At 48.0% G+C, this 25,351-nt stretch overlaps 1 protein-coding gene and 1 non-coding gene across 7 annotated transcripts; one reads left to right on the top strand and one right to left on the bottom strand.

Annotated features, from left to right (window-relative positions):
- Window positions 1-6,095: 6,095 nt before the first annotated feature.
- Window positions 6,096-6,167, bottom strand: TRNAG-UCC. Its single transcript has one exon. It is a non-coding gene; the product is annotated as a tRNA-Gly (tRNA).
- Window positions 6,168-6,248: 81 nt separating this feature from the next.
- LOC125537149 (D-lactate dehydrogenase [cytochrome], mitochondrial-like) lies at window positions 6,249-25,281 on the top strand. Of its 6 annotated transcripts, XM_048700450.1 has the most exons (19): window positions 6,249-6,526; window positions 6,642-6,735; window positions 6,888-6,988; window positions 7,084-7,132; window positions 9,649-9,741; window positions 9,992-10,106; window positions 10,832-10,892; window positions 11,064-11,100; window positions 11,183-11,244; window positions 11,428-11,524; window positions 11,640-11,864; window positions 14,244-14,318; window positions 22,121-22,229; window positions 23,124-23,233; window positions 23,425-23,487; window positions 23,979-24,058; window positions 24,301-24,479; window positions 24,603-24,918; window positions 25,086-25,281. In XM_048700450.1, the coding sequence occupies exons 1-18, from the start codon at window positions 6,306-6,308 to the stop codon at window positions 24,899-24,901; spliced, it is 2,070 nt and encodes a 689-aa protein (XP_048556407.1). In that variant the 5' UTR covers window positions 6,249-6,305; the 3' UTR covers window positions 24,902-24,918; window positions 25,086-25,281. The 6 variants fall into 6 exon arrangements, with proteins under 6 accessions (XP_048556407.1, XP_048556406.1, XP_048556408.1 ...); XM_048700449.1 differs by having other exon boundaries at window positions 24,603-25,281; XM_048700451.1 differs by having other exon boundaries at window positions 24,301-24,475; window positions 24,603-25,281.
- Window positions 25,282-25,351: the final 70 nt, after the last annotated feature.

Raw genomic sequence — 25,351 nt, forward strand, 5'->3', positions numbered from 1 at the left:
CGAAAACGGAGTTCGCTTGCATCTTCTATGATGTTTTCGATGTTGGAGGTTTTGCCGGTTCTTCTCGGTTGGAGGTTTCACTCCTCTTTTTGTTAGGCATACCTCCCCTGCCTCTTCTTACTATAACTAGTCGCTTTTTTGATGCTACTCGTCGTCTTGTTTCCAACAAGCTTGAGTTTGCTCAATTCGGAGCTCATATGCAGAAGTTATGGCAGTTCTGGTTTTCTTGAGTGTGGTTTTGTCAGGGTCCCAGCGGTAGTACCGCTGAGGGGTCACAAGCGGCAGTACCGCTCCGCAGCGGTAGTACCGGCGGTGACTCTGCAGCAGTACTACCGCTGGCTTACCAGGTCCCTACCGCGTCGATTTGATGGGTCTTTTTCTGTGTCGGATTGTGCGGTACCTCGCTGCGGCAGTAGTGCGGCAGTACCGCTCCTTAGCGGCAGTATCGCCCTTCCTCCACGATAGTACCGCCCGGTTCCCTCTTTCCCAACCCTTCGCTCTGCGTGGTAGTACCGCCGAAGGGAGCGGTAGTACCGCTTAACCCAGCGGTAGTACCGCTGTCTCCTGCGGTACTACCGCCCCAAGGTTCATGTTTTGTTTCTCCTTTTCCCTGTTTCTTCCGCCTGAGCGGTAGTACCGCTCATGGAGCGGTAGTACCGCTCGTGTGCGGGCTGAGCACATAACGGTTGGATTTTCCCCCTCCTATAAAAAGGGGTCTTCTTCCCCAATGAACCTTATCCTTTGAGCTCGTGTTCTTCCCCCATTGTTGACCTTCTTCGAGCTTGCTAACTCTCAATCCCTCCATGGTTTCTTGCTAGTTTTTGAGGGAAAAGAGAGAGGAGATCTAGATCCACATTTCCACCAATCACTTTCTCCTCTATGTAAGGGGAACCCCTTGGATTTAGATCTTGGAGTTGTTTGTGTTCTCTTTCTTGTTCTTCCTCTCATTTTCCTCCCTAGCATTAGTTGCTTCAGTGGGATTTGAGAGAGAAGGACTTGGGCACTCCGTGTGCCCTTGCCATTGCATTTGGTGCATCGGTTTGAGTTCTCCATGGTGATACGTGGAAGTTACAAGTTGAGAAGCTTATTACTCTTGGGTGCTTGGTACCCTTGAGCTTGTTCCTCTTGGGTGCTTGGGCGCCCTAGACGGTTGTTGGTGTTCGGAGCTCAATCATTGTGGTGTAAAGCTCCGGGCAAGCGTCGGGGTCTCCAATTAGGTTGTGGAGATCGCCTCGAGCAATTTGATGGGTTTCGGTGACCGCCCCCAAAGGTTGCCAAAGTGTATGGTTCGGTGACCGCCCCCAAGGGTTGTCATTTGTACGGGTTCGGTGACCGCCCTCAAGGGTCCCTTAGTGGAATCATGGCATCTTGCATTGTGCGAGGGCGTGAGGAGATTACGGTGGCCCTAGTGGCTTCTTGGGGAGCATTGTGCCTTCACACCGCTCCAAACGGAGATTAGCATCCGCAAGGGTGTGAACTTCGGGATACATCGTCGTCTCCGCGTGCCTCGGTTATCTCTTACCCGAGCTCTTTACTTATGCACTTTACTTTGTGATAGCCATATTGTTTCTTGTCATATATCTTGCTATCACCTAGTAGTTTATCTTGCTTAGCATAAGTTGTTGGTGCACATAGGTGAGCCTAGTTGTTGTAGGTTTTGTGCTTGACAAATTAACCGCTAGGTTTATTCCGCATTTGTTCAAGCCTAAACCGTAATTATTTTAAAAGCGCCTATTCACCCCCCTCTAGGCGACATCCGCGATCTTTCAGCAAACGCACCCGACGCATTGGGTTGTGACGCGCATCCGGAGATAGAAGAAGTGACGGAACGACGCAACAGAGGGCGCCACACCCACGAGCGCCTCATAGTAGAAGATGAATATCGACAGGAGGAGGATGGAGTTGGGATGGAGATGAAGGGTGTGGATCTAGTAATGGTCCAGAACCGCGAAGAAGAAATCGGAGAAAGGGGGACGAGCCCTGCGAAGACGCTGTGTAGAAAGAAGGGATAGAAGGACCTCGCCAGGGTGTCTCACTTGGTGGAGCCAACCCAAAGCTCCGTCTCCCTCCATCGTTGCCATTGCTCGCCGTCAGCGGTAGCACGACGGCGAGGTGCTTCTCCTCAGTGATGGTGGACACACTGAGGGCAGGTTCGGGCGAGGCGGCGGAACGTGCGGAGGAAGCAGCGGGCTTCGCCTTCTCGGTTGACATCGGTGGCGAGCTCGGGAGGGGTTCGAAGGATCTGGAGGCGCTCTGAGCAGGGAGAGAAGGGGATCTGGAGCAACACGAAGAGAAGGCAATGAAGACTCAGCGGCAGGCGCCAGCCTTTTTGTCAGCCCGGAATGGTTGCCGAGGCAGCATGGGGAAGCGGAGACGCCCACATCCCATCAAGCGCCACGCGTCGACCGGGTCCGCATGCGGTTGGGGCCCGCGGCGCTTCGCCTCGAAGCCAAGTCCTAGCGCGCCTTGGGCCCGGGGGCTACTGTCAACGTTTTGGGAACCAGGGTACCCAGACTTGCCTGCGTGCGGCCCACGACGTGGCTACATCGGCGGCCTGGTACGACCCGCCTTCGACATCAACGACACAAGACCCTCGTGAGGCGGACGACGCCAAGACCTCCGGAGGGAGCGGCCACCCTAGGCCAGCTCCTGACGAGCGGAGATTTCTATGCAGGCGCCCACCTCGTGAGGTTAAGGTGACACAAGCCATGACGATCAAGGCTGGACGGGAGCCAGCGGGTGCAGTACAACAGGTTTCCTCTTTGGTTCTAAAGAGGCAAGCGCATGCGCGGAGTCCTGAGGAATCAGCCAAATGTTTCCATTTCCATGCTACAAGACTGAGACCGCCAGGATGGCAGGACGAAGGTCATCGCCGAGCCCACCATGACGCCACGGCCAGAAGCTTTGCAGGCGAAGATCACCTTTCGCCAAGATAATATGTACTAGTTGTTTTCCTTCAAACTTGGCCGTTGTGGGATTCCTTCCCGCCTTCATTTTGGGGGAAGAGGACCAAGGCCACTATACAGATAGACTAGCCACCACCATAGGGGAGGGGAGAGGTGATCCGCACCCACACCAACTCACACCAACACAAGAACACACCTCGTGAGGTTGTTCTTCCTCTGTATCGGTTCATCCTCAGTCCACCTCGAGGCTAATCCACCACAAAGCAGTAGGGTATTACACCGCAAGGTGGCCCGAACCTGGGTAAACTGATGTGTCCCTTTTCATTCCAGTTCTTCGAGTTAGGCCGTAGGATCGATGAGTTGGCAGACTGGGGAGATTGAATTCTTCGCACGCATCCCAAGGTTCGAATCTATCAAGGGTCTGGCGAGCCCCGAACCCAACAGCAGCTTGCCCGCTCATGCATGCGCATTACCTGCTCCACTAATTGTTATGCCACGCAACAGGTTGGCTAGTAGTACAAGCATTGGCTGCTTTCCCGCTCATGCATGCGCACTACTTGCTCCACCTAGGAAGGGCTGAGTTGAGTATTATTAATTTAGAAGATATGCTCACCTTCTTATTTCCCGTCCTTAGTTTAGGAAAGTGGAAAGTTTTTTCCTTTTATTTTAGGAATTTTGGGAAATTCATGCTCACTTATACAACACAACTCCAGATTTTATTCAAGTCAAGGAATATTTTTCGGTTCTTTTCCTAGATGAAACGGAATACCTATTTATAATTAATTCCTAATTATACAAAAGCACCTTAATGAATTAACTGACTTGTTTTACTTATTAAAATAAAAATCTTAAAAATCTAAAATTTGACCTGTTAGTGTACTAAGTTCAAAAGTCCAGTAAAGTAAAAAATATTTTTATGGGGGTTCTTATGTCTCATAAAAATTGTTTGTTACGTCAGAATCTGAAGAAACTAATTCTCTGACCGAAATCTTTGGGGACGATTCTGTATTACAATTTGGCGGAGGAACTTTAGGACATCCTTGGGGAAATGCACCTGGTGCAGCAGCTAATCGAGTGGCTTTAGAAGCCTGTGTACAAGCTCGTAACGTATTTTTTTTGATCAATTAGAATTAACTTCTAGAACGTATAATTGTCTAAAAAAGGCCAATATACATACACTATTGGACCTTTTGATCATTGAGTGAAAAAGGAGCAAAGAATGACAAAAGACGAGACTCTACTAGTCTTCACTCTTGTAGTTTCCTCTTCCTCGGTTTCTGTCGGGTTGGCTAGTAGTACAAGCATTGGCTGTTTGTCCGCTCATGCATGCGCACTACCTGCTTCACTAATTGTTATGCCACGTAACAGGTTGGCTAGTAGTACAAAAATTTGTTGCATTGAAAGACAAAAGGCAGGGGCAAACTTGGAACGAGACGAAAAAAAGACTAGCATACAGAGCATTTGGAAAAAATGGGAAAAACTTAGACGTAGAGTAATGAAAAACAGAGGGAATAGTATGGATTTTTTCGCTTACGGACCTACCGTTGTCTGAGCTTGGGGTGTCATGAGAAAAAAAAGGACAGCAAACTCGTGGAAGCTGCGCACCTGTCCGACTCTAGGGGATGTCCCGGAGAAAAAAACAATATAATGGAAAATGCGTCTATTAAGGGTCTGGCGAGCCCCGAACCCAACAGTAGTTTGCCCGCTCATGCATGCGCATCACCTGCTCCACTAATTGTTATACCACGCAACAGGTTGGCTAGTAGTACAAGCATTGGCTGCTTGCCCGCTCATGCATGCGCACTACCTGCTCCACTAATTGTTGTGGCACGCAACAGGTTGGCTAGTAGTACAAGCATTGGCTGTTTGTCCGCTCATGCATGCGCACTACCTGCTTCACTAATTGTTATGCCACGTAACAGGTTGGCTAGTAGTACAAAAATTTGTTGCATTGAAAGACAAAAGGCAGGGGCAAACTTGGAACGAGACGAAAAAAAGACTAGCATACAGAGCATTTGGAAAAAATGGGAAAAACTTAGACGTAGAGTAATGAAAAACAGAGGGAATAGTATGGATTTTTTCGCTTACGGACCTACCGTTGTCTGAGCTTGGGGTGTCATGAGAAAAAAAAGGACAGCAAACTCGTGGAAGCTGCGCACCTGTCCGACTCTAGGGGATGTCCCGGAGAAAAAAACAATATAATGGAAAATGCGTCTATTAAGGGTCTGGCGAGCCCCGAACCCAACAGTAGTTTGCCCGCTCATGCATGCGCATCACCTGCTCCACTAATTGTTATACCACGCAACAGGTTGGCTAGTAGTACAAGCATTGGCTGCTTGCCCGCTCATGCATGCGCACTACCTGCTCCACTAATTGTTGTGGCACGCAACAGGTTGGCTAGTAGTACAAGCATTGGCTGTTTGTCCGCTCATGCATGCGCACTACCTGCTTCACTAATTGTTATGGCACGTAACAGGTTGGCTAGTAGTACAAACATTTGTTGCATTGAAAGACAAAAGGCAGGGGCAAACTTGGAACGAAACGAAAAAAAGGCTAGCATGCAGAGCATTTGGAAAAAAGGGAAAAACTTAGACGTAGAGTAATGAAAAACAGAGGGAGTAGTTATGGATTTTTCGCTTACGGACCTACCGTTGTCTGAGCTTGGATGTCTCGGAGAAAATAAACAATATAATGGAAAATGCGTCTATTAAGGGTCTGGCGAGCCCCGAACCCAACAGTAGTTTGCCCGCTCATGCATGCGCATCACCTGCTCCACTAATTGTTATACCACGCAACAGGTTGGCTAGTAGTACAAGCATTGGCTGCTTGCCCGCTCATGCATGCGCACTACCTGCTCCACTAATTGTTGTGGCACGCAACAGGTTGGCTAGTAGTACAAGCATTGGCTGTTTGTCCGCTCATGCATGCGCACTACCTGCTTCACTAATTGTTATGGCACGTAACAGGTTGGCTAGTAGTACAAACATTTGTTGCATTGAAAGACAAAAGGCAGGGGCAAACTTGGAACGAAACGAAAAAAAGGCTAGCATGCAGAGCATTTGGAAAAAAGGGAAAAACTTAGACGTAGAGTAATGAAAAACAGAGGGAGTAGTTATGGATTTTTCGCTTACGGACCTACCGTTGTCTGAGCTTGGATGTCTCGGAGAAAATAAACAATATAATGGAAAATGCGTCTGCCGGGAGTCGAACCCGGGTCTATTGCTTGGAAGGCAATTATCCTAACCGTTGGACTACAGACGCTTGGGTGATGGTGCTTCTTCTGTTACGTATAAGGATAGTAATGTGTTCCCCAACACCAGTGAATCGATGCCCCCCCCCCCCCCCCCCCATCCTGACGAGCACGTGGTCTTCCGCCTCTCATCCGGCCTGCCGCCATCCATGGCCGCTTCCCTCTTCCGCCTCTCCCGGCCCCGCCGCGTGCTCCTCCCCTTGTCCGCCCTCCGCCTCCCTCTCTCCACCCAGCCCCTCCCGCAGCCCCGGGACCCGTCCTCCCCCAATTCCAACCGCGGCCTTCCTGCCTTCCTCTCCTTCCTCGCCGCCGCAGCCGCAGGCGGAATCACCGGTTCCGTCGCTCTCTGCGATGCCGCCCCCGACCACCGGTGCGTGCATGCCCATCCGATCCAAACCAGTCGCTCGATCGACGGTTACGTCACTTCTCGCATCGTTGACTGCTGAGCTGACAGCGCCCTGTGCTTGTCTGTTGATTTGGCCCAGGGTCGGCGGGAAAGACAGCACCGAGCTGGTGGTGCGTGGGGAGCGCAAGCGCGTGCCACAGCAGTTCATAGAAGAGCTCGCATCCTTCCTCGGGGTAAGTGAATTCGAGTTCCGCGCTGCCATTGCCGGCTTGCCCTAGTGCCTGCGGGCGGCGATGCTGCGTAACTTGTGTTTGTTGTTTTTGCTGTCCGTTGATTAATTCAACCCACGACATGCTCACTGACTAGGTGGGTTGCTGTTTTGCAGGAGAACCTGACGGTGGATTACGAGGAGAGGAGCTTCCACGGGACGCCGCAGAATAGCTTCCACAAGGCAGTCAACGTGCCCGACGTCGTCGTCTTCCCAAAGTGATCTCACCCGGCACACACTGATAATTGCGTTTTGTGGGTGTATATGCCAAGCTTGTTCCATGTATTGTAATGCCTCCATTACTGATTTGCAGGTCCCAGTATGAGGTACGGAAGATTGTGATGACTTGTAATAAGTACAAGGTATGGATCTCTTCCATTCATTAGCCTAAAGGAACATCATATGCTCCCTGTTTTGCAAGAGTTACTGATTTGGATTCTGTATCCTGTACTTCTGGTTTCCACAACAACAATTTCCATGATTGAGCCACCTAGCTGTTTTTTTTTTTGAATTCCAACCCCCACCTGTATATTTATCTCAATTCAAAAGAAATGGGCCAGTTTACGTGGGAAATGGGTCGAAAACCATGATCCAGTTTATGTTGGAAACCGGATCGAAACCTTAACAGCCCCAGGGGCAACACATCTCATGGAGGCAAGAACATGGAAAACACCCAAAAAAACACCAAGTACAAGTTACAACACAGAGCAAGGATCAACCACCTAAACATCAGGATAATATAGATGGTTGTGATGCAGCACAATCTAAGGCATAACAACATAAATGGTGCACTAGCAGCAGAGAGAGGCTATCAAGGCAGCAGATCATGCCCGGAGACAGCACAACAACAAACTTACAGGAACGCACGTGGAAGCACCACCAAGACAGCACCGGAACCACTGACAGGGGTAGACCACGGGTGGCCACATCAAGGAGTTGTGTCATTACCAAGACCGAGCCATCCGACACTCGGGAAGGGTTGTCATTGCCCAGGAAGGAGTAAAGATGACCACAGGAAAGGATCTGACTCGACAAGCATGCACGAGGGGGAGCCGCGAGTTCACCGCCGGAAGGGAGGGTCTCATTCCCATGGACGTGTCGAGTAATAACTTTGATGGTGAAGTGACATGATCGAAGAGAATGCTGTTAATGAAATCATCCCCACAGGAGGGTGGTTATCGCCCAAGGTGGAGTGTATAGGAAGGGCACACACAACAATGAAAGAGACGATAAGAGGATCTACCCAACGGCAGAGTCTGGAGATGTTGGAGATAGCTCATGAGAATACCAAGAAGTTCACCGGACGACAGATAGGAGATGAAGACAGCGCCACCAACATGCGAAACGGTGTGAATGCATCACTGTTGTCGTTGCCGCGCGAGCCGCCGAGGAGGATGAGGTCTGACACGCCACCAAGGTGGAACGCGGCGCTTGCAGGTGCCGCCGTAGTCAACCGGCGGCCGCCGGGCAGATTTCTTTGGCCTCCTCACAACCTCCAAACTCCTCCACACCTCTGACACGGCAGGACCGGAGGGCAACCACCAGCTGCACAACACGAGGCATGCTAGAGATACGACATGCAAATCAAACGACGAAGAACGAAATCAACATAGGAGACAATATTTTAACGTTGAAAACCCCTCCAACACGAAGGGGAAAAACCCCTCCACCTTCAGACTTCGCTACGCTCCACTTCGGCCTAAGCCTCCTGGCGACGGGCCTCGCTCCGCTCGCTCGTCAGAAGTTAGTCTTTATCTTTATAATTGAATTTGAATTTGGATCACAACATAACAAGGCAGAGAGCAGCAAGGCTGTCGTGGGGAACCAACAAGCGCCAGCCGGTGCAAGGATGGAGAATCCGGGCCAGGTGAAGACGGAGGTGGATGTGTGATTGGATCTGATGGGAGGAGGCACGGTGGATGCGCGCGGGGGGGGGGGGGGGGGGGGGGGGGGGGGGGGGGGGGGGGGGGGGGGTTGGGTGGATGCTGTCCAGATCCATAGTGGTATGGCGTATGCCAAAACTAGACCCTGCGTTGGCCGCCGACACTGCGGCAGTACCGGGCGACCATCACGGAAGGACATTGGAGGCGGATGAGGACGGGGACGGAGGCTAACCAACGGTGGTCGAGCGTCCTGCACGTATGCGCAAGGTGGCAGATGAATCGGGGACGTGGGTGATTTGCGCAGGCCTTCGCGTGCGACGTGAAGCCACAACAGCCGGACGAGTCTGACCCCGTCCCAGCGGATTTGACGATGGCGTGCGGCTGAGGAAGGGGCGCGGAGGCGCAATCCCAGATCCGGCGAGGTCCGAGCGCAGCGGCAAGCCGGTGACCCCCACGGGGCGGTGATGCGGGAGAGGGAGGACGAAGCTAGAAGCGGGACTGCAGGCTTTGGAGGATGTGTGTGTGTGTGGGGGGGTGGGGGGGGGTGGCTGAATGAGTTCCGCTGCCATCGGCAGGCTTTGCTCATCGTTGTTTGCCGGTGCGGCGAGGGGAGGTTGCTGGAGATTCGGTGGCGGCGGCGTAGGGTGCCCGCCTGAGCTGCCTCGGAGAGACGACACGGGGGAAATAGCTTTTTTCACCTGCAGAGAGAAGTTATTTTGTGCTCCAGCTAGTTGTCGATAATGGAGGTTGTTGTATTTGCATTTTTGGTTTACACGACTCCCATTTTGCGTTCTTAGATAACTTTTAGTAGGATGTCATATGACCCTGTTTTGAGAATTAGTAATTGATTTTCAAACAGCATGTTATATTCTTGGTCTAGGAGTTATTTAGCTTCTTTATGGGTTTTCTTCGGGAGTTTGTGGAAGGAGTTGGTACTTTCCATTTCAGTAACACTAAGTGGTGTTTCTTTCTTTCTTTCTTTCTTTTGGAATCAGGTGCCAATTGTACCATATGGTGGGGCTACATCAATTGAGGGACATACGTTGGCACCTCATGGTGGTGTTTGCATTGACATGTCTTCAATGAAGGTAAATATTAAGATTTATGATCAACAGCCATGTAATCATAACATTAACAATGATGTAGATGAACTCGGTATGAATAAATCGAAATCTTACTCTAATGCCTAAAAAGTGCTAGAGTACTTGGCTCATCTATTTTACTATATTTTGTTATACCAAGCAGGCAAGCACTTTCTTAGCAGTGAGCTATATACATGCAGGATACGATCTGTTAATTTCATACTGTATATTTTAATGTATCACAAATTCATTGCAGAAAATCAAATCTCTGCATGTTGAGGATATGGATGTTGTAGTTGAACCAGGAGTTGGATGGATTGAGCTGAATGAATACCTGAAACCCCATGGTCTCTTTTTCCCTCTTGACCCAGGCAAGCTCCTTGTTTCCTTTCCCCTTCCAGTTTTTTCTGTCCATTTACCTTTTCAACCGACGAAGTGAAGTATTCCCCACTTGTGCCAAGAAGTCCTGGGTTCGACGCAGTCTCTCTGCATTGCTCTGCGCAGGGGTAAGGCTTGCCACGTATCCTTCCCCAGACCCCACCTGGTATGGGAGCTTCTAGCACTGGGTCTGTCCTTTTTTTTTACCTTTTCAACCGACCATGTAAAATCCAGATTGACATAACCTGATATGAAATTATTCAATCATCAAAATCAATAAAAAGGCCATCATGGAGCAAGATCCAAACAGATCAATCTTGTCAAAAAAAAAACCCTTTCATCATGCCCTTTGTTCCTATGTCCTTTGCCCTTTCATATTCAGTGTAACTCGACTACAGTTGAACAGCAGCTTTGTTTGCAACTGACTTCTGTAGTGTAATTGCATCTTCCAGACATTTAGGTGCAAAATCCAGATTGACATAACTTAATAAATTATATTTAATGCAACTCGACTGCAGTTGAACAGTGTAATTGCACCCTCCAGACATTTAGGTGTTATGTACCTTCTGTCCTAGGGAGATAATTATGCATGTTTGTAGTACTCAATAGTTGCACTGAAGTTCGATCATCTTTCTGGGTCCACTAAAATAGCATCAGCGGTTGCTTGCTTTTGCACTAGTTTAGTGGCGTAGCTTATCTACATTGGTCTGATTTACAGGACCTGGAGCCACTATTGGTGGAATGTGCGCTACACGATGTTCTGGTTCATTAGCCGTGAGGTAATTCTCCATATAATTTCAGGCCACTTTTTGGCTTCTACAGTGCATCTGTAACCCCATCCGCACAAAGAGGAAGGACAACCATTACGTGCACGATTCACCTGTTTATCTGTTGTATTCTTATGATACTTATGTTAGATGGCTTTGATGAATTTGCTTCTTAGTTTGTAGGTATGGAACTATGCGGGACAATGTTATCAATCTTCAGGTCCTTTTGCTATCCTCATTATTTCCCCATATACTGTACATTTGACTAAGCATACAAGTAGTGATCTTTTATGGTACATCAGGCTGTTCTACCAGATGGCGACGTTGTCAAGACCGGTTCTCGGGCTCGAAAGAGTGCAGCTGGGTATACAAGAACTGCTCCTGTTTCTTAAGATTAAAAGGCTTCATTTCTTCGGGAGTGAATCTTAGTTGTGCTGTGCTGCTTGCTTTTCCCATAATGTCTACATATTATATATATGAAGTTATACATCTGTTGCTGCCATTAGTATTGACAACTTTTTTTACTTTCCACCATGTTGAATATCAGATATGACCTAACTCGGTTGATCATTGGAAGTGAAGGGACTTTAGGGGTAATTACAGAAGTGACTTTACGACTTCAAAAGCTTCCATCTCATTCCGTGGTAGGTCTTCTGTTTTGATTTATTCGCTGTCGAAATAATGTTTTGCTAACAATTCTTACTGCACTTTGTATACTTGATTGTTAAGTTTTAACAACTAATCTGTTTCTCTGTTTAGGATATACACTCTTTATGTAGCACATCCTGTGGAGAAACACCATTCTTCATGCCGTATTTGAAGCAGCACAAAGGTTGTGGAGGAGCAACTCCACCTTGCTGCTACAACGTGTACAGCACAAGTGTTGAAGGAACAGCTTCAACGTGCTGTGCTAGATATCGCTCTAGAGGCGAATGTAGGCCGATAGGGCAGCAAGAGTTCAATCCAGAACTCCTAGGGCACAAGGTCTACTCCAAGATCTTAGATAAGAACAACAAGTTCTATTATAGGTAGTGGGTAGTCTGGGTACAAAGTAGAGGTGAGGACCTCTATTTATAGGGCTTTGGGAAGCCTTCACATACTTCTACTTATAGCTGTTATTTAGGATTCACCATTCTACTCACAGCTCCTTATAACTAGAGAGCTCTAGAAACAGCAGGTAGGGTAAAGAAAAGAAAAGAAATACTAGACCACAACAGAAGTATCTAGAAGTAGCCAAACAGATTTGACATATGATTATATTTTCATTTTCCTCATCTATTGTTCCTCATCAGTATTACTATGACTTAACTCCTATCTTGCATCTTAGGAATGGAAACAACTTTTGTATGAACACAAGATATTTTCTTTTAATAGTCTATCTTATCCTGCACTCGATAATTACATTATTCGGAACATTTCTATGTGATGTTCTCCCTATGTTCCTAACAAAATGTTTATTGGCTTAATGTTCTATGATATAAAATTTGGGAAGTGTTTTTTTCCGGGAAAACACAAAAGCTTTGCATTTTGATGCATTGGTAGAAGGAAAGAGTTTGTACAAGCCCAAAGAAGGTCACACTCAGAGTTACAACACACCGCCGTCGTCCCTAGGCTCCACCTCAGCCCCGTAGCACAACCTGAAGGCCTCTCACGCCCGCCGACACCCATTGTCTGGCTTCCTCTTGGATCTTACCAACGAGGGAAGGCAAGCTAAGGGGAGCGTTGTCGAAGATAATGCGTTGCGATGCTTCCAGATGCACCGTGCCACCAACATGATGGCCGGGGATGTGCCCTTCTGAGTCTGAGGAGAGGCTGGTGTTGAAGTGTACATGTGGATTGCCTAGCCCTTTCCATCAGTTCGGCCTTTTGGTTGTGTTGGCTAGCGCATGAAGCTTAATATGCTATCAGAGATTAGGTTATTTTTTTAGCACGTGCAAGTCGTGCTGATCCGATTTCGCGATGCCGCCATCTTCCTCTGGCCAGCTCGCGCTTTCATAACATGGTATCGCAGCCTAAGGTCTTGAGTTCAAGTCCTGGCTTTTGCGATTTATCCAAAAATTGTTGCTGCCCCCTCTGTGTCCACGTATAGGCCTCTTGAGTCATACCTCTGAGTCTATTCACGTGTTGACTTCCCGCGTCACACGTGAGAGGGGGTGTTGAAGTGTATATGTGGATTGCCTAGCTCTTTCCATCAGTTTTGACTTTTGGTTGGGTTGGCTAGCGTATGAAGCTTAACAGCTGGGACCGAGTGGCCCATTCAATGCCACCAATCCACGTAGTCGTCCTCCGCATTGGGTGTCTTGCCGTCGAACGCAACCAGGAAAGAACCTCGTGCCACACCACGTGCGAGAAGGAACAAACAGTGAGGAGATGAGCCATTGTTCCTCCGACTGATCATAAAGCACGCAACACGGTGCATGCTGAAGGCCTCGGCGTGCCAGGCTCTCAGCAGCCCAACAAAGTTCCTGGCAGGCAAGCCACACGAAGAACTTGACCCTAGGTGGGGCCCAAGTCATTCAGTTAAGCTTCCACGAACTTGAACCGGCTGCCCCCCCCCCCCCCCCCCCCCCCCCCCTAGAACAAGATGTCGTAGCAGCTCTTGGAGGAGTATTGCGAGTCCAGGGTCCAGCGCTATTGGAGGACATCCGGCAAGGTGGTAAGCTGCATTGGCACACCAACCACCAGACCTCGATATACTGCCAGAGTGCCAACGGGCTCAGGCCCCTCTGATATCCGAGATCCAACGGCGGCCAACCAAGGCATCGCTGACGGTCCGGCGCTTCCTGATGCACTCAAGACCAACGTTAGGAGCTCAGGCGCAATCTCAGAAAATGGCATGGCCATCGAGCCAGCGATCCTCCCAGAATAAGGCTGAGGTTCCGCCACCAACCACCATCCTGGTGGATGCGGCCCATTGTGGCGAACACCTCACACTCATCGCGGGAGAATTACAGGTCGAGGCCTCTCCCAGGGCGGAGGAGTTCAGTGCACATCCTGATCCTTAGGCTGGTCGCGGCCCTGCTAAGGTCCGGAACACCAACCCCTAGGTGAGGCGACCCACCTTCGCGTGGGATGCCCTCCACATGGGAAGGCGGTCCGCAATCCTGCAAGTTATAACATATAAACCGCAACACGGCTATTCTTACAATGCACCAGTATTCACGTCGCCACAACATTCATCTTGTTTTGCCATTGCTAGTAGCAAACCATGTACCATTTTCAATGTTAGAAGTTTTGAAAGAGTAATGGACATGCATAGGATGCCACCTTATTCATCTAGCTTTGTCGACCTTTTTTTGTAGTTCTTTCTGCGTCTTCATTTTACCTATGAACTCATTCCTCCTAAATGCTCTCTATATTCAGGTTGCCATGTGCAATTTTCAAACGGTTAAGGATGCTGCTGATGTTGCTATTGCATCAATGCATTCTGGCATACAGGTTTGTCCGTATCCTTCCGTTTTTCTTTCATTGCTATGACATTTGAAAAAATTGTAAGTCAGATATGAAATAATCGACATCCTTTCCATATGGACTGAATGTTCATATCTCCATGCTCGTATTTGTGTTAAGAGTTGTGTCGAATATAGTGTACAAAGTAGGTTACAGTTGGACTTGTAGTTTGTATTGTGTTTAGATAGGATATGGAGTCGTGTCCTAGTAGGACACTTGTATCCTAGGCCTCTCATATATAGCGAGGGTAGACACATGAAGTATTGTAACCTATGCCAACATAATAGCACAGGAACGCAGGGGAAGCCGGCGGCATGTGGCGGCGTCCAGGGCGACCGGGTGCGGTATTGTAGCGGTGTCATGGGGAGGAGCGCCCATAGTCAGGCCCCAGGGATGTAGCTGTTAGAGTATCATACTAGATCATGAAGACGCGCGTTGCCGCGCCCGCCCATATTGAGAAAGTATAGAGGTATGCATTATGATGGTTGACACAATGAATTAATTATTCAAGAAACACAATATTAGCCCAGTTCATCTTAACAATCTAGGATAGCACTCCCTTCTGTGAAATGCCAAAGTTGTTAATATATCATTTTAACATTGGAGAAGGTAAGACATCATATTTGCCTACTTTGAGAAGCCATCGCCTATGACCGTATCATGCGTTCTTTTGTGTTATGACAATGACATTCAACGCACATGATGAAGTAGACGTCAAACTTGGCAAATAAAATATCCTCGCAAACTGAATGGCAATTTCATCTGGTATTAAAACAGATTAAAACTAAATAATTTTCTACGTAAGCCAAAATTAAAATTATTCATGCTCATAATTACCCAAACAGACCCGTACTAATATTGACCCAGGCCATTTTATCATGATTCGACCCATCAAGCATATTTAACCCATGCGGCCATGCCTACTCATTTTAGACTAATTAAGTTCATTTTAGACTAATTAAGTTCTTTAGGTAGAACAATTATAAAATGTTGATAGCAGTAGCAAAGGAAAGAACATAGGCATAAGAGTTATTCGGTCTTACATACCCAAGCCGTACCAAAGAAACTAATCTTCATAGGTTCAGCTTATGCCAGAGACAGATTATATGAAATCCGAAACAAAGAGAAGGAAAGGGAGCAGGCAAAACGCAAGTGCCTGGCTGAAATAAAAACCAAACAAATCGCATGGAATGCAGCACTAAACTCACAGTAATAATAGAGAGAACAAAGATGAACAAAGGGCAATAATTTGTGAATAGTCGCACCTGTCTGCCCGCCATGATCGCATAGCTGGCTGAGGTTTACTGTTTTTTAATTGGGTTTGAAGCACACCCCTTGAGAAATTCGTACAGGAAAACTCCAATGAACAAGCACTGCAACCCTGTAAGAAGGAATAGAAAATCAGTTCCATAGATACGAAGACATGGAGGAGTGTGCGTCAAACCCAATTAGGGAGAATGAAAGATTGTAGTGACACAGCGGCGGTGTGTGCTGCCGCCACAGCCGCAAAGGAGGAGATATGTATGTCACTCTTGCGCTGACGAGGATTCTGGTGCAGCGGTCGCCTCCACCTCCTCCTCGCACCAGCGAGATGCCGCCGCGTTATCTTGCGTCGGTAAGACGTACGTAGCTGCTTGATGCTGCAGCGTCACTCTTGAGCCGTTCACATGGCCTCCTCCTACTGATCGCCCGCCTTGGCTACAGCCAAAGCTCTCTCTCTCATTGTCGCCGCATCCATGATTCATGGACAATCACCAATAAGAACAGCTGGGGTTAGCACTATGAACTTCGAGGACATAGGGAGGTGAAATCAAAACGTAGGGTTGCGCTTACGATGGACTGTTACTGGAGGAATACCGTCGACCTGGACTGGAGCCGCCGCCGGTTTCAGGGCAGCAGATGATGAAGAACCTGGGCCGATCGGGATGACAGGAAGTCGGGACGATCGAGCCTCGCGGCGCTCGGTGTAAAAATTTGACGGTTCACGAGAAGGCTCCCAAGTCGATCCTCGGAGCAGCGGCCCGATAACGGGGTAGGGCGACGGCTAAAAAGGCCCACGAGGGCCGAACGATCTTCAGCGTTAAACAGTAGATCGGATGGTCCAGAACGTCAAATCGCTGTGGAGGGGCGTTGGTGGCTGAGTTTTACTGTTTTACAATATATATATAGCCATGTAACCTTTCGTATTTACCCTATTGTATAAGGGGTTTCCTGCATATATTCCACACCTGTACATGTATATATACACTGGCCTATGGCCTCCTGGAAATACAAGTTGCATATTTCCTAACATGGTATTAGAGCTAGGTCAATTTTTTGCATGCTGCAACTCGTGCCATTGATCCGTTCCTGCCGCCGGCCGCTGGGTTTTCATCTGCCCGCCTCGCCCCGCGGTCTTCCTCTGTCCCTCCCGATCGATCCGATCGCGTTGAGCCGCCGTCTTCCGTTCCCTCGCCAGGTCTCCCGATCGAACTGATCGCTCTGCCCCGCCCCGCAGTCGGGCCTTGGGCCTCTGGTCGCCATCGCCCCGCAGTCGGGCCTCTCCCGATCGCGCTCGCCCGGGCCTCTCCCGATCGATCGCTCCAGTCACCAGATCGCCCCGCCACCAACCCTCTGGATCGATCGCGCTCGTGCACTCCTGGTTCGCTCCAGCCACCAGATCGCCCTGCCACCAACCCTCTGGATCGCCTTCTGCTCTGGAGCGGCGGCCACCAGCTACCGATTTTCGCCGCCCTTGCCGGATTCTGCCGCTGATCTCCGTCGTTCTGCTGCTGGTTGTGTCTTCGTACGCTACCTCACGACCGAAAGCTGCTGTCGCCTGCTTGTTGACGAAAAAAAATGTCTACACTGTCAGGCTATGTCGCAGTTCTTCGCTGTCCAGTGATCTTTGATGGCACTAACTACATCGAGTTTGTTGGTTTCATGCGCATTCATATGCGTGGCATTCGTCTTTGGGGCGTTCTTTCTGGCGAGGTCCGTTGTCCGCCTTGTCCGGTTGCACCTGTGGCCCCTACTCCGCCGACGCCACCGGTTATTGCTGCCGATGCTGATCAAGTTGCGAAGGATGCAGCTAAGCTTGCAGATGACACTGCCATACATGCTTATGATGAGCAGGTTTCGACTTATGAGGAGGCTCTTCAGACTTATCATGAGGCTCTTTCTGCTTACACTCAGTGGCTTGATCAGGATGCCCGTGCCGCAACTGTTCTCACTGCTAGTGTTCTGCCTCAGTTTGCCTCTGAGTACTTGGGGCTCCCTACCGTATCTGAGATGTGGACCCGTCTTCGTCAGCGCTATCAGCCCTCTGGTGATGCCTTATATCTGTCTGTGGTCCGGCAGGAACATGCTCTTTAGCAGGGTGACTCCAGTGTTGACGATTTCTATGCACAGAGTTCTGCTATCTGGCGTCAGCTTGATTCTCTCCGCACTGCTGGTTGTCGTACTTGTCAGTGTTGCCAGGCTGTGCGGGCTGATTTGGAGTTTCATCGTGTCTACGAGTTCTTATCTCGGCTCCGTAAGGAGTTTGAGCCCCGGCGTGCTCAGTTGTTTGCTCGTGGTCGTATCTCCCTCATGGAAGCGCTTTCTGAGATTTGTGCTGAGGAGACTCGCCTACGTGGTGCTGGTCTACTTGAGGTTCCCTCTGTGCTCGCTGCTCGAGTTCCTATTATGTCGCCTGCTGCACCGACCCCATCCCGCTCCAGTGCTCCTCCGCTCTTACCTACTCCTACGGGCGGCCAGGGTCGGTCTCGTCCTCACTGCGGCTACTGCAATATGGATGGTCATGTTGAGTATCAGTGCTTCCAGAAGAAGAAACACCTGCGTAAGGCGCGATCATCAGCTTCAGGGACTTCTTCTTCTACTTCGACATCTTCAGCCACCGCCTTGACTGAGCAGGATATTCTGCGACTTAAGCGTCTGCTTGCTGCTTCAGGTTCTCCTTCGACGGGCACTGCAGCTTCTGTGGCTGATGCTTCCCGCACCGAGCAACCACCCTCTACACAGTTAGGTACATCCTCGTGGGTTCTGGACTCCGGAGCTTCTTTTCATATGTCTTCTCATTCTTCACATTTGTCCTCTCTTAAATCGCTTGATTTTCCTGTTCATGTACTCACTGCTGATGGTACTCCTCTTTCTGTTGCTAGTCGAGGCACTCTTATCACACCTTCTTACTCTGTTCCTGATGTTGCTCATGTTCCTCGACTTACCATGAATCTTTTTTCTGCTGGTCAACTTACTGATTCTGGTTGTCGCGTCATCCTTGACGTTGACTCTTGTTCCGTTCAGGATCGTCGAACGCACACTTTGGTTGGGGCTGGCCCTCGCCGCTGTGACTCTCAGGGTCTTTGGGAGCTAGACTGGCTTCATGTTCCTTCCGCTGCCACCACTATCGCCAGTCCATCCGCTTCTGTCGCTTCAGCTACCGGCTCCTTCCAGCAGTGGCATCATCGACTTGGTCATCTTTGTGGGTCTCGCTTGTCGTCATTAGTTCGTCGAGGTCTTCTGGGGTCTGTCTCAGGAGATGTCTCTTTAGAGTGTCAGGGTTGTAGACTCGGCAAACAGATTCAGTTACCTTATCCTACTAGTGAGTCGGTGTCTCAGCGTCCTTTTGATTTAGTCCATTCTGATGTATGGGGTCCGGCACCCTTCGCTTCGAAAGGGGGCCATCGATACTATATTATTTTTATAGATGATTTCTCTCGTTACACTTGGCTTTATTTTATGACTTCTCGCAGTGAGGTTCTTTCCATCTATAAGCGTTTTGCTGCCATGGTTCACACTCAGTTCTCTTCGCCTATTTGTGTGTTCCGTGCTGACTCCCCTGGCGAGTATATTTCCAAGATGTTGCGTGGTGTTCTTGCTGAGCAGGGCACTCTTCCTCAGTTCTCTTGTCCTGGTGCTCATGCTCAGAATGGCGTGGCTGAGCGAAAGCATCGCCACCTTCTTGAGACGGCTCGTGCGTTGATGATCGCCACTTCTCTTCCACCTCATTTTTGGGCCGAGGCTATCTTCACCTCCACCTATCTCATCAACCTTCAGCCGTCCGCTGCTCTCCAGGGTGGTGTTCCTTTCGAGCGTCTCTTTGATCATTCTCCTGATTATTCGATGCTTCGCTTGTTTGGTTGTGTTTGCTATGTTCTTCTTGCCCCTCGCGAACGCACCAAATTGACCGCTCAGTCTGTTGAGTGTGTTTTCTTAGGCTATAATGATGAGCATAAGGGCTATCGTTGTTGGGATCCCATCGGTCGTCGGATGCGTATTTCTCGTGATGTGACTTTTGATGAGTCTCGTCCCTTCTACCCGCGTCCATCTTCCTCGACCTTTTCAGTGGAGGATATCTCTTTCCTCACTTTTCCTGACACACCTATCACTCCAGTTGAGCCCTTGTCTCTCCGTCCTGCTCACTCTACTTCTCCAGATCTTGCCGATTTGTCGCCGCCATCTCCCACGATTTCCTCACCTCGCATGTCACCGGATTCTGCACCTTCATCCCCGGTGATTTCTTCGTCTCCACCTCCTGATTCTACCTCGGCTATTTCTCCTCGTATTCTTTCATCTTTTCCTCAGTATTACACTCGTCGTTCACGTAATGTGGATGCGTCTGCTGATGTGCCGTCCTTCTCATCTCAGCCTACCTATGGCTTACGTCCTCGTCCGCTTTCGCATGTTGATCGCCTTGGTTTTTCAACCGCTAGTGCTGCTGTTCTTGAGCCGACTTCTTGTCGTCAGGCTGTTGTTCATCCTGAATGGCAGTTTGCGATGGCAGAGGAGATTGCTGCTCTTGAACGCACTGGTACATGGGATCTTGTTTCTCTTCCTCCAGGTGTCCGTCCCATCACTTGTAAGTGGGTCTATAAGGTTAAGACTCGCTCCGATGGTTCTCTTGAGCCTTACAAAGCTCGTCTTGTGGCTCGTGGTTTTCAGCAGGAGCATGGTCGTGATTACGACGAGACTTTTGCTCCTGTGGCCCATATGACCACTATTCGTACACTTCTTGCCGTGGCTTCTGCATGCCACTGGTCTGTATCTCAGCTTGATGTTAAGAATGCTTTTCTTAACGGTGAGCTGCGTGAGGAGGTATACATGCAGCCACCACCTGGGTATTCTGTTCCTGATGGCATGGTATGCCGTCTTCGTCGCTCTCTCTATGGCCTTAAGCAAGCCCCCCGTGCCTGGTTTGAGCGTTTTGCCTCTGTGGTAACTGCCGCTGGTTTTTCAGCGAGTGCTCATGATCCAGCATTGTTTGTCCACCTTTCTCCACGTGGTCGGACTCTTCTTCTTCTCTATGTTGATGACATGATCATCACTGGCGACGACCCCGAGTATATTGCCTTTGTAAAGGCCCGTCTTAGTGAGCGGTTTCTTATGTCCGATCTTGGACCTCTTCGCTACTTTCTTGGGATTGAAGTCTCTTCTACCTCTGATGGCTTTTTTATATCCCAGGAAAAGTATATACAGGATCTTCTTACTCGTGCTGCTCTTACCGATGAGCGCATTGTTGAGACTCCCATGGAGCTCAATGTTCACCTCCAGAGAATCGAAGCCTATTTCAACGGGAAAAAGTGGGTGACGTGTGGTTCGGACTGGAGCCCAGTGGTCTGATGGAAGCGTGAAACTCGTCATCGGTCGGTGATGATCGATGGTACTCTGCAGTGGGGGTTGAGCAGTGTGGGTTTGCGACCTTTGAGACTCGACCGGGGAGAGGCTCGACGTGGTAATAGCGGCGTGACATGCGGTATGCATGGGACATGGAGACGGGTCAGGGCTCTTGTGGTCATGCATGTGGTGAGACAACTGTGAATTTGACTCGGGATGACTACAAGCAACGGTGAAATTCTTTCAAGTTTCAGACAGACGGTCAAGGAAGGGTGGTGATGTTGAGTTCAGGTAACTTTTATGTGTGACACTCAATATGTTAGTTGTTCACTTTCATGCAGGTTAGTGATCAGTGCGTGATGGCATTCGATGGATACTCTAGAAGTTGGGAGCACAAACTCTAGAGTAACAAGGAACTTAATTTTGCTCGAGTGTTGACTGTGGTCAAGAAAAGAAGGGACTACAAGTTGCAGGTGGAGTCATATGGAGTCTTTGAAGTAGCAGCGGTGCTCATGGGATAAGCTCAAGTCCAATGTACATGGAAGTTTGACACATGGACGAATTCAAGGTGGTGGAGAATATTCGCCAAGGTGGAGTTTGTTAGAGTTGTGTCGAATATAGTGTACAAAGTAGGTTACAGGTGGACTTGTAGTTGTATTGTGTTTAGATAAGACATGGAGTCATGTCCTAGTAGGACACTTGTATCCTAGGCCTCATATATAGCGAGGGTAGACACACGATGTAACCTATGCCAACATAATAGCACAGGAACGCAGGGGAAGCCGGCGGCATGTGCCGGCGTCCAGGGCGACCGGGTGCGGTATTGTAGCGGTGTCATGGGGAGGAGCGCCCATAGTCAGGCCCCGGGGATGTAGCCATATCGGTGAACCTCGTTAACAAATTTCGGTGTCGTGCTCGTGTGATTGCTTGGTCCTCGGATGATCGATGGTATGCCTCGGATTTATTCTAACAATTTGTTCATGTGACATAATTTGTCCATTGCACATTAAGTGGCCGTCAATGGTGGTGTTCGATGTTTTTTGTGGACTATTGTGGGTGTTAGCTTGACTTCAGTTGAAGTGCTTGAGTAGAAGTTACATTTGTTGAGATGTATCAGTGGGTAACCAAAATTTAGTAAGGTTGTTGTTACTTGTTGGCTAGTTAGTTACTGATACTATCTTTTTCTGCTTGATTAGGTCTCGAGAGTGGAATTGTTAGATGAGGTTCAGATAAGGGCAATAAACATGGCAAACGGTAAAAGCTTGCCTGAAGTGCCGACCTTGATGTTTGAATTCATAGGGACAGGTAACCTAACTTGCACTTTTATGCCATTTATATTGTATTATGCATCTATGGTGGCAGTCCTGAGTTCTAGTAGTACAATCTAGATAAATTTGAAATATGTGCACATTCCTTAAATCAGTATCTAGATTGATGATCAGAGTCACATGATATGTACAAGGAATTATGCAAGTTGCCACAACGGTTCAAACTGCGAAGTTTTATGCATGCAACCACCCAAATACACACCCCAAGAAGATTTCACTACATTAAAAAGAAGATAATACTACAAAGAGGAACATAAACATAAAAATTGCTTAGATTTTGCAGGCATATTGACATAACTGACAGATTCATTTCCATGGTCTTAATTTTGTATCTATAATACTAATAGTTTGTGAATTTGATGTTGTGTGATTGACAATAACGGGTAAAGAATGACACTATCTACTATACCATCAATATATTGTTTTTGTATTCTAGGTTATAACTTAGCATATACTCCCTCCGTCCTATAATATAAGATGTTATTACAACCAATGTACTCATATATTGGTTGTAATAGCATCTTATATTATGGGACGGAGGGAGTAGTTTCTACTTTCTGGTGTACATATACCTCTTGCGATCTCTCTATTAAAACTAAATTCACTTTGTGCACACTACTTTTTAGTAGACTCTAGACAATTTTCAGAAGTGATACCATAGCTCATGCTTGTGGTCTACAGCTGTTCCTTATCTTGGGGATGTAATTAACACATATTCAGTAATTTACTATCGTCTTCTGTTGGTTGTTCACTTGCTTGGACAAGTCACTTAAAAGCTCTTCTTAAGCTGCAAACATTCCTTCAGCTTACACATCAAGAACTGGCTGATCTTCCTTTTCTTTGTTAATCTCTTTCCATTGCAACTATTCAGAAGCATATGCACTTGAACAAACACTGTTGGTTCAAAAGATTGCTGCAGAGCACCATGGTTCTGATTTTGTTTTTGTGGAGGAGCCGAATGCTAAAGAGGAACTGTGGAAGGTCAGTCATCTGAACTTGTAGAGCTAATCTACAGATGTTTCGTTGTGCCGCATGATTGTGCACAGGCCATGCAATACCAGTGTCATACAGTACGACATTATGTTCCCTGGTTTCTGGAGAATAGTAGTACTGTGATATATAGGATATTTGGTCTTGAAGCATATTTTAATGGCATTTTCCTCTATGTGCAGATCAGGAAGGAGGCACTTTGGGCTGGGTTTGCCATGAAACCTGATCATGAAGCTATGATAACGGTTTGATTGCTTGCTCAGTATTTGATATCACTATAATCATCACCTTTTTGGTTGGTTAGAGATAGCTAGTCTCTAGTGGCATGCATCATATACCATTATGTTTACCTCCTTAGTTGTGAATCTTGGCATTTGTCAACATGCCCCAATGTAATCATCATTTGGCAAAAATATGGAATGTGATCCAATTTTAGTTCACATTCAAGTATAGGGTACTTAGCGAATAGCAACGGAATATCTTATCAGTTATGTAAAGGCCTAAAGGGTAACTGGTGCCGCTCTCTTCTCTTTGTTTGAATCAACATATGGCTTTTTTGTCCCTTGGTGGTAAATGCAGATCTTGTCAGCTTCATAATTTTTTTAATCTCATCTGCTCACAGAGATCGGCCAATGGTCATTATGATTATTGTAGCCTTATTATCTGTCGGTTTTCAGTGGATGAACTGCATCAAGTCTTGTAAATTCTAATGCCGCCCCAATTGTTGTTCATGCAGGACGTTTGTGTTCCATTGTCTAGACTTGCAGAATGCATATCTGTATCTAAGCAACTACTTGATGCGTCACCATTGACTTGGTACATATTCTCCCTTACGCAGTACCTAGGTTTTTCCCACTTTGTTATCTGTTGTAGCTAGGAAAGCCATGGCCATCTCTTTTGTATTAGATTTGTATTTATAGGAGAGCAGGGCAGTTTGAAAATTCGAACTCTTGATGAAGTAGCATGCGATTCTTACCGCAGCTCCAGCATGACAGTACAGTATGCTATCCTTTTAATTATCCAGGAGGACCTTCTCTCTGACTTGTGCATGTTTTCAGTTTGGTTATCGCCCATGCCGGTGACGGAAATTTCCACACAATTATCCTATTTGATCCAAGCCAGGAGGAAGAGCGAAGGGAAGCAGAGAGACTAAACCATTTCATGGTTCATACTGCTCTGTCCATGGAAGGTACATGCACAGGAGAGCATGGTGTTGGCACAGGGAAAATGAAGGCAGGTGACCTATGACCTCTTTATCTTATCAAGGCCGTGATTTGTTTCGAATTTCCACATGAGTCATCAACAAGTCAGCACCCATGAGTGTGACAAGTGACAAGTGCTTTGGTGTGTGCATTGGCAGTACCTGGAGAAGGAGCTGGGGATGGAGTCACTGAGGACGATGAAAAGGATAAAGGCCGCGCTGGATCCCAACAACATCATGAATCCAGGAAAGCTCATCCCACCCCACGTCTGCATCTGACCAACCAAGTGCCTGATTCCATGGCAGTGGGTTCGGTTGTTCAAGTTTGTCGTGGTGCCGCCACTGAATACGTCCATGAAACATTTGGATCTGTTACAGCCTTACCCGAGGACACCAACACATACTTCATGAGTTACAAGTTACAACTTACAGTACCCGGCCCGGCCCGGCCATACTGAGGCCCAGTTCTTTTGCCAGAATCTAGGGATTCTCCCAGAATCCGACCCCTACCCAGCTTCTCCTAGAATCTTTGAGCCCCATTTGTTTCACAATCCTATCTAGTTAGGGTTTAATTAGACAGGGTTGTAAAACAAATGGGGCTCAAAGATTCTAGGAGAAGCTGGGTAGGGGTCAGATTCTGGGAGAATCCCCAGATTCTGGCAAAAGAACTGGGCCTGAATAAAAGGACCAGGACGTTGTTATCTCTTGGTGTTATTTGTACCAATAGTAGTATACATGCATGGCACCGTTTACTGGGCCTGCTTCACATATTAACATACCTCCAAAACACGAGGGAGTGGTTTACATCCTGGTTTCACAAAATAGCGTTCTTGCTCTATACTCTTCTTGTAACAGTCATATATTCCCTCCGTTCATAAATATGAGATGCTTTGGATATTTCGAATATG

Source organism: Triticum urartu, chromosome 2 (assembly GCF_003073215.2).
Source record: "Triticum urartu cultivar G1812 chromosome 2, Tu2.1, whole genome shotgun sequence".
NCBI lineage: Eukaryota > Viridiplantae > Streptophyta > Magnoliopsida > Poales > Poaceae > Triticum > Triticum urartu.

Bases quoted from the DNA above. Each gene is read 5' to 3' on its own strand.
- LOC125537149 (XM_048700449.1), top strand. From the start codon at position 6,306: ATGGCCGCTTCCCTCTTCCGCCTCTCCCGGCCCCGCCGCGTGCTCCTC. The intron at 10,107-10,831 runs GCAAGCTCCTTG...TCTGATTTACAG, and splicing joins CTTTTTCCCTCTTGACCCAG to GACCTGGAGCCACTATTGGT. The intron at 10,893-11,063 runs GTAATTCTCCAT...CTTAGTTTGTAG, and splicing joins TCTGGTTCATTAGCCGTGAG to GTATGGAACTATGCGGGACA.